General features: G+C 46.9%; 1 protein-coding gene across 5 annotated transcripts in view; it reads left to right on the top strand.

Annotated features, from left to right (window-relative positions):
• DNAJA4 (DnaJ heat shock protein family (Hsp40) member A4) overlaps positions 1-9220 on the top strand; it is a 21294-nt gene continuing 12074 nt past the window's right edge. The window contains exons 1-3 of one of the 5 annotated variants that reach the window (XM_053365304.1): positions 1-198; positions 1808-1990; positions 8775-8915. In XM_053365304.1, coding sequence (XP_053221279.1) covers positions 1832-1990; positions 8775-8915 — 300 coding nt within the window. In that variant the 5' untranslated portion in view covers positions 1-198; positions 1808-1831. Of the gene's footprint in view, positions 199-1807; positions 1991-5897; positions 6049-6311; positions 6445-8774; positions 8916-9220 lie in introns of those variants that run through there. The other 4 variants (XM_053365305.1, XM_053365303.1, XM_053365306.1 and 1 more) reach the window with 4 other exon arrangements.

The raw sequence follows: 9220 nt of genomic DNA, 5'->3' as shown, positions 1-9220 counted from the left end.
GCCAGAGGAAAGGCTGCTGGTGGTATTGTTCAGTGGTCTCTGAAAGGACGGGATGTTTCTAAGCTCTCTGTTGTTTTTGTTTTTCTCAAGCAGATCTTCCGTTGTTTACACCTGCCACAGCTGAATCTCCTATCTGCACATTTGGACAAGATGTCTTCAAGCATTACATTTGTTAGATGAATTCTTACGTAAATACAGGTATGTCCTGTCCTGGGCACCTCTTCAACAAAAGATTACAGCTTACGATTGTTATAATAATAATAATTCAGTCCATAGGAGCCACCTCCTAGGCACTGAGGTCCCTTCAGCCCCCCAAAGTTCATGGGCATTGCCATTCATATGGTATGGGTGTGCCATGTCATGTGATTGATTATGCGGGGTGGGGCTTACCTCTCCCCCCACAATATTTTATTCAGGTTGGCACCCCTGATTCAGTCCCTATACTTAAAAACTGGACATTTTAAAGGACATTTCAGATTACAAGTCAATGCTCAGTCAATGTTCAAGCTCGAAAGTGTGCAAAGGAGGGTGACTAAGGTGATAAAAGGGTCTGGAAGCCAAGCCTGATGAGAAGCAGTTGAGGGAGTTGGGTAGGTTTAGCCTGGAGAAGAGGATATGAAAGCCATCTTCAAATATCTGAAGGGCTGTCACATGGAAGATGGAGCAAACTCATTTTCTGCTGCTCCAGAGGGTGGGATCTGAACTAATCGATTCAGATTACAATAAAGGAGATTCCAACTAAACAGTCTGATTATAAGAGCTGTCCGACAGTGGAACAGACTCCCATGGAAGGTGGTGAATTCTCCTTCCTTGCAGGTTTTCAGCCAGAGGTTGGATGGCCACCTGTCATGAATGCCTTAGCTGAGATTCCTGAATTGAAGGGGGTTGGACTAGATGAGCCTTGGAGTCTCTTCCAACTCGACAAAATGATGGTAAATGATGCTCAGTGCAAGCACTAGTGATGGGCAACTCACTTTCCCTTCAGTCTAGGTTGGAGTAGCTCAGAAATCCCCCTCATCCCAAAATAAGTTTGGTGTATTTTTGAGTCCAGTCTTCTTTTGGAAGTACATCTTAGGAAAGCTACATTACTCAGGTGCCTTTTTGTGCTATCAGTGCAGTATGATGAATGAAAGATGAATCAGCTGACAATTCTTCCTGGGCGCAGATTTGAATCCAAGCCAGAGAAGAATTTAGGAACACATGATAGGACTTGATCCCATATAAGTGTGTATATTAATATTATTTAACACTCCTAAAGCACCTTATTTTTTCTATGCACTCTACATATATTAAAAGACAAAGAAAAAGGAATGCAGAGGGAAGAATGCAACCCTGTGCATGCTTTCCTGGGAGTTAGTCCCAATCAATTGAGTGGGACTTACTTCTGAGAAAACAGGCTTGACTTTAGGCCTGAAATCCTACACCCACTACCCCAAGGGTATGTACAACTGACCTCCATGGGAAACACTGAGGAAACATGCATAATTTTGCTTTAAGATTGCAAAGAACTGTGCACTTATTTGACAGTGAAGATCCAAGTATGTGTTATGTTAGCTATGAATCTGTGTCCTAAAGTGCAAGGTTGTTGTTTTTGTTTCCACAAATTGTCAGCAGGAATAGTGGTGCTGATCCAGATTGGGACCCTGTTGTGGAGGATGGGTTTTTAAAGTGTTTTTTTAAAAAGGTTTATGTGTACTGTGTTCCCAAAATGGATCATGGGCAAGGGGGACACACTTGCAATTTGCATTTGGGGAATAGGTACTTTCATATCTCATCATTTCTGAATGTTTTCCCCAATCTACTTCAGCATATCTAAACAAAGGAACCTGAAATGGAGCCTAAAGAGGACAAAAAACCCAACGGGCAGCCCTCAGAGGAGAAGAAGGCTAATGGGCAGCCAGCAGAGGACAAGGCATCCAGTGCCAATTCTGCAGAGAAGCAGCAAGTGGATGGACAAGCAACCGAGGACAAACAAGCTGATGGAAATGCAGTAAGACAACCTCCTTATATTCCATGCATATTCCTTCCTATAAATCAAAGTTATCCAAGATACTATTTTATAACATGTCAGCACACTTTCAGAAAACTACTTCTAAACTGCCAGGTCATTCTAGCACAAAAGCTCTCCAGATGTTTGATATGAATTGCATTTCACTCCCTCGTGGAAGCCTTTCCTAAATTTCAGATCTGTGCATTCTTGCTCTCTGCTTACTGGGCCAGTTTGAACGGACCTCTCTGCCAAGACAGGCTGCCTGTCACCCGGGCACATGGATCCTATCTCCAAGCTCACCACTGGAGAGCCCTGTGCGGATGTAATGGCAGGAATGCAATGTGGCTCTGAGATGGCTTCATCGCTGCAAGCATTTCTTTGGACTAAACAGAACCATCTCCCCTCTCCTACTCCCTCCCATGCACTGTTTTCGGGGTTCTCTTGACCCCCCAGAGCAGGCCTGGGGAAGACACATGGGACACATGGGAAGGGGGCAGGAGAGTTGCACCAGCAGCAGTCCTTGTGCTGGCTTCCACTAGCAGAACAATGTACCCCAGTAGGTTGTATTCGGCAAAGTGTTACTCAGAGTAGACCCATTGAAATCAATGTACCTGAATAATTTTTATTTAGTTTACATTCTTCCCAAAGGAGCCTACAGTGGCAATTTTGAAATTAGTCATGTTCTTTGATTTCAAGGGGTCTGCTCGGAGTACGACTGACTTTGGAGACATCCCAATATTTCTGAAGGATTTGCACACATAACATCCAGTCAGCCTCCCCCCTCAACACACCACTAACACCCTGCAGATATTTTGAGTACAACCCCCATTTATTTATTTTAACTATTAAATTCATATACTGCCCATCCAAAGATCACAGGGCAGATTACAACATAAAACAAAAATTAAAAACTGTTGTTGTTAGCATCTGTCTGTCTCGGGAGACAATGGAGGACTGCATTTTCAGAGCTAAAGTCAAACCAATGGAGAGTTACAGTGCCTGCTGTGGGTATAGAGGAGGAGACAGGTTTTGTTGCAGCTGGGGAAGAGGAAGGCTGCTGCAGATGCACCTTGGCACTTCTTCTTCTCTCTGCACTCCTCCCAGCGCTCATTCCTCCTCTAGTCCCTGCTGTGGATACGCAGCCTGACCGATTGTCTCCAGGCACTGCGATTAAATCATAACAAAAAAGCAATTCCCCTCCCTGCAAACACATCTTAAAGGCTGTAGATGGTTTAATCAGCCATCAGCTCCAGCTGTTGTCCCAAAACATCTGGAGGGCACCAAGTTGAGGAAGGCTCGTCCTAACAATGCAATTTGTTTCCAAATTGTGTGTCATGAGCTTTGGATTTACATGCATTTGGTGCTGCATGCACAAAACCTTTCCATTGGTTTTCATCCACTGATCTGACCCCTTCTGGTCAGGGCAGTGACCTTCTTGCCCCATTGTCTTCTTGAGGTGGCTCAGAAGTGACAGTCCTCACTCAGCCCTGAAAACTGGGAAGATGCCCAGGACAATGCTCAAAAAAGCCTTCTGTGTGCAAGGGGGTCCAGCTTTAAACTGCAGTCCTATGCTCTCACTTGTCCATCAAACCTGACGGGAATTACTTCTGAGTAGGCATGGGTACGATTGCATTGTAAGGCTGCAGTCCTTTCTCAATGGGGCTTGCTTCTGATTAAACACATCTATAATTGCATTGCAAAAGAAGAGGGAGGGGTGATGTGTATTGCTGATTTGTAGTTTTGGCCACTGCTGCTTTCAAGGAAACCTTTATTTTGTATCATGGATATTTTTAGTTTTATTATTCTGAAGTGTATATATTTCCACTCTGGAACCTTCAGGTAAAGGGCAGATCATTAATCAACCCTTTTCAGGCTTACTCAGTCATAAGCCTTGCTTAACTTCACAAGATGTACTCCTAAGTAACTGCGGGAGGGGGGTGTTTGTTTGTTTTTTAACTGTTTTACCTATTTATTTATTTCCAATGGTCAGCTTCCTTGGATATCTCTTGTTGAGATATCCAACAAAATATTGGATATATCAATATATCCAATATAGAGAACAAATGTTTAATACATTTTAAAATATGAATGTTTGCTTGGAATTGCATCTCATGGAGCTCAATGGAGTTGACTCTCATCTCGAATTTTGTTTTAATTTGCTTATTTATTATGTTTGCATCTGACCCTTTCTCCAAGGAGCTCCGGGTGGCCTACATGGTACCCCCTTCCCAATTTTACCTTCACAACCACAGGGCTGTGAGGTAGATTAAGCTGAGAGGCAGAGAGTGACCCAAGCTCTCCAAGCAAGTATCACAGCCGAGTGGGGATTGGAATTCGGTTTTATCCACCCCTTGTTATCCGTGCAATTCTATATCTGACCTATGTGGGGTGGTGAGAGTGTCAGGTGAGGACCTGGGAGACCCCCCCCCCAGCTATGGGTGACCTTGGGCTGCTTCTCTGCCTAGCCAACCTCACAGGGTTGTTGTGGGGATTAAATGAGGAGGGGAGGACCATGGACTCCACCTGGAGCTCCATGGAGAAAAAAAGGGCAAGATAAATGCATTAAAATAAACCAACCAGCAAATTTTTTTGGCCTGGCTTTCCAGATCCTTATGGTAGTGTAGCCTTTTTAGCCTCGGGTGAGAAGAGCTTTGCGCCCGGGACGGGGAAATGGGAGTCAACAGACACTCAAGGAATAGTTTCAGAGAAAAAGCTTTATTTCGACCATCCGGGCTGGTAGAAGGAGCAAGCGTGATAGATTCACAAAGCAAGCACGAGTTCACAGCCATTTGCACAGAGCATATATTCCCCTTCCAGTTCCCTCCCCTTTCCCATGACGAGTTTCCTGAGCATGAACAGAAAGCTCCTGTCTTGGGACTCTTTTGGACTCTTGGCGCCCTTCCCAGGAAAAGGGGATGAGAAGCCTTGCGTTCAGCGTGTCCAAGATAGGTTTCTTTTGTCTTGCTCTATTGGCACAGTTCCCGGAAAGAAAAGTTTCAAGTTGAATGTACTTTTTGGCAAGGTCAGCTAGCCTGAGAAGCAAAAAGGCATTGTTCTATTCAGCTACCTTTGTTACAGCAGAGCGAAATGCTCCAGACTACTGAGAAAGTAATTTTGGAAAAAATATTGAGGCTTGAGGCCTGATTTGAGGGGGAGGGTGACTTCGGGCCTAGGTGGGGCACCTGTCCTCACCGCCTTCAGTAGGGGGGTGGGGGTGGGGTGACAGCTTTAGCAAGCGAGTGGGACGATTACATCTTCTGATGTAATTATGACACCAGGTGATTGACACCTGCCAGAGGTTGCAGGTCAACCACGTGAGCCTAGGGCCTAGCTTGCAAGCCGCTATGCCTTGGGCCATAACAGGAGACTAATACATTTAATAAATAAATGGTAAGAAATAAGCGGGGCAGTCTCCTGCCGGAGCCCCGGGGGACCAGCCGGCGCGCCCCGCCGGGGCAGGTTCCCTCTCCAGCCAGTCCCACGCGGGAGGCCCCGGGGCTTCAGCTCCTCCGAGAGGAATCACAGCTTGGTGGGATCGGAAGGGACCCCGCGGGGGGAGGCGGAAAGAGAAGGACGAATTGCAAGGCAGCTGTGCAAAACGGGAACTCCTTAGAGCAGCGCTGCTGCCGTCCTCCTGGGCGGAGACTGCGCACTGGGGCGCCCAGAAGCAACGAGAAAGCGGCAGAATCCGGGAAGCGCTCGGCCGCCGGCTGCCATATTAGGCAAGAGGCGGGGGCCTAATGCTCCGCCCTCCTCGCGCACGGCACCGGCCCGATTGCGGCTGCCGTCGCTTAGCAACTCCGCGCGGCCGAGGCGCCCTTTCCGTCCTCGTCTCCCCTCTGAATGGGCGCGGAAAGGAGGGGGCGGAGCCTCCGCCCTCCCGGCGCTCGCCGATTGGTCCCGCTAGGTTTGTCGAGGCTTTAGTCGTGACGTCGTGGCGGCGTCGTTCCAGAAAGTTCGCGGCGGCGGCGGAGCCTATAAAAGGCTCTCGGTCGAGGCGCCGCTCGCCTGGTCGGAGCGCGCGAGGGAGACGCGAGAGAAGCGCCGGCGAGGCTGAGGTGCGGGCGCGGGATGAAAATGCGGGCGGAGGGCGGGCCGACGCGGCTCGCGAGGAAGGACTCGCCGCCGCCAACGCCTTCAGAGCTGCAGGCGCAGCAAAGGGCCTGGGGGGTGGGCTGGATGATCCCTGGGGGCCCCTTCCCCGCTCTCGGCGGTGCCCTGCTCTGGCGCCGGGCCGCGCCGTCCCTCCGGGGCTCGGCGGGGCCTCTCGCCCCCTGCCTCCTCAGGCGTCGCTCTGTGCTGGAAACGGAGAGGGGGAATGGAAACGGTTTAAGCGAGGCATTTATTTGCGTTGTGGATGCCAATAGGCGCAAACTGTTTTTCGTGGTGAAGAGTATTATAAAAATACAGATGAATGAAGAAACAAGAATTGTATCAAGTAGAGCTTGCTATTGGTACAATACGATAATTTCTAATATGCATTTTGGAAATGTTGGGGGAACATTGTGTTTCCGTTGTGTTTTTGAGTGTTCAGAGGGCTTTCTGTAAGTTGCCTTGTAGTAGTTAAGGCAAACACTGTGAGGTAGGGGGGTCCACGCTGTTAACCTCCTGTGGCGGCACTGGGGTTAAAAGAGGACACCTGGAGCCGTCTTGGTATTGCCTTGCATTTACATCAGATATATATATATATTTGACAACCCAGCGAGGTAGGTCAGTACTAATGTGACAAATGGGGACTGAGGAAGAACGAACTGGTGGCTATAGGGATAGTCAAACTGGAGACCTTCAGTTTTTATCTCCCATCTCTAGGAGATGGAGAACAACCGTGGCCCATTTCTAATGTTCAAGAGTGCTTCATTTTTGTTACCATGTCATAATTTATTTTAGCTTACGGCCTTGCAGTTCTCTGTGCAAGCTAGGCCAGCATTGTCGTCCCCATTTGCGGGTTGAGTGAAGTGGCTGAAGCCAAGTGTCTCATCTAAGGCCTTCTAGAAAACTCCAGGCTGAGACTTGAGACATGATCTGAAGAAGCTGCCTTGCAGCAAGTCAGCCCATGAGTCCATCTAGGGCAGTACATTGACTGGCATCAGTTTTCCAGGGTTTCAGACGGCAGTCTTTCCATAACACCAGCTGGAGATGCCCAGGGTTGGAGAATTAAGGACTCTGCAGGCAAAAACAAGCTCTGTCATTGACCTAAAGGCCTCAGTGTCTTAGATACTAGAATACTCTTTAAAAAAGGAGAGCAGCAAACTGATTTTGTCATTTTTAGGTAGTTTCTGTGTCTAGTGGTGTGGGCCTTCTGTTGGATTTTTTCTGCTCTAAGTTGATGCTAATTTGTTTTTCCATAGTTATTTAACCTATAAACAAAACTTTAAAAATCTGTGCTGTGTTGCTATTATGTTCTCTTATCAATGTTTGAAAAAAAAATTTTCCAGTTCCCTCATGATACGGAAGCGGGGGGCATGTCTTCTTCACCTTCTTCTTCGCTACAATATATCCATTTATTTCCAATTGTCAATGTCAAAAGGGACTAAAATCTATAAAATTTATAGAAAATCAACGTGCCAATTTGCTCAATTTCTCTAGGACTCCATGACACCTTCCCTGTCCTCCATAATCCCTCAAGCAAGGTGTCAAGACCCTATTCCTGTCAAATCACTCTGCCAAGCCTTTCCTCCAGGCAATGCCAGGTGGCAGACTATGCGTACATGGACCATTGTCTTCTCATCACCGGTACTCAGGATGTGCTTATCTGCGCATATCTCCAGCTCTGCATATTCCCCCCTCCCTCCTCCGTATGTTATACCTGTGTAACCCAACCTCTTCTTAATGTATTCATTAAATACTGGGATGTATTTTGCACTGTATTCTGGGACATGGAGGGAAGTTTCAAAAGTTCATGTCACCCCTTTCTCGCTGTTCAATCTCGCCTTGAACCTGTTGCGCAATAAACTTGGATCTTCTGCAGTTTGCTCCTGTCTCCGGCTGAGCTTATTTTCCTCCGCAGGGACCCGCGGACTTAGTCCGACGAGCTGGGTGGCAGAGCAGCCTCGCACCCAGATTTTACCGTAACACTCAAGTAGATGAAATGAAATAATGCATTAGATGAAGATGCCGAAATATTTTTAACGTGACTGAAAACAGCATGCAAAATGCATAGTCGCATAGCAACAGCCAATAACCCTGTCAGTGGACTTCCCCTTCTCTGTTCCCCCACCATCCTCAAACCTGCAGGAGAGGTTCTCCCACCATCCTAAGCAGAGTTTGGGGGGGGCCTGCAGGGAGGAGGAGTGGAAGGGTGAATCCTGTTGTACCAGAGGATATCTGTTCTGATAATTGAAAAAAGTAAGGACTGTCTGGGACAATTTTTGTGCTTGTTTAATGTGTTCATTCATTTGCGTTCATTTTGGATTAATTTGTTAAAAGTATACATTTACATAATACAGTAGTTCTGAAGAAAGCATGCTTTGTGTTTAGACAATGAAATGTATGTAGAAAATAATGAAGCATTTACTTTGTGTGTAAGGAAAGAGCATACCTCTTCTAAAATGATTCTTGCCATTTGTATTTTTACAAGTTCTTCTGTCTTAAACCCCAGCTTAAAAAGGGAACATTTGATTAATTGGCAGTATCCAGTTCTGGTTTTTACCATATACAAAGCTTTCTTAGTGCCTTCAAACATATTTGATGACAACCTGCATTCCAGGATGGGAAATTCTTTAGCAAAATGAGGGAAATTTGATGAGTGCTGTCTTCATTCCTTCTGTTTCTTTCATCCTCTCAGGCTGCTGCCATGGTGAAGGAAACGGGCTACTATGATACGCTGGGGGTGAAGCCAAGTGCCACCTCGGATGAGATCAAGCGGGCCTACCGCAAGTTAGCCCTGAAGTTCCATCCGGACAAGAATCCCAGCGAGGGCGAGCGGGTATGGACTTCGGTTGGAGAGGGTGAAGTGGGGGTCTTAGGGAGGCAACTGCAGGTGGGCCAGTTGAGACACCAGCTAGGAGGCACATGTTTTATTATTTAGTTCATGAAAGCAAGTGGCTGGTCTTTTGCAGAAGGAAGTAAACCACTGTGCTTAGTTATTGTAGTGGGAATGACCAACATTTGACACTTACTACTCCTAAAACGAAGACAGGAGTGCCTGACGTGCTCTGGTCCATGGGGTCACAAAGAGTTGGGCACAACTAAACGACTAAACAACAGTCCTAAAACAGGTACTCTATGCAC

This window comes from Podarcis raffonei, chromosome 14, assembly GCF_027172205.1.
Source record: "Podarcis raffonei isolate rPodRaf1 chromosome 14, rPodRaf1.pri, whole genome shotgun sequence".
NCBI classification, from domain to species: Eukaryota; Metazoa; Chordata; class Lepidosauria; order Squamata; family Lacertidae; genus Podarcis; species Podarcis raffonei.
Note: the sequence above shows the minus strand (reverse complement) of the source record. Positions and strands in the feature narration are given on the sequence as shown.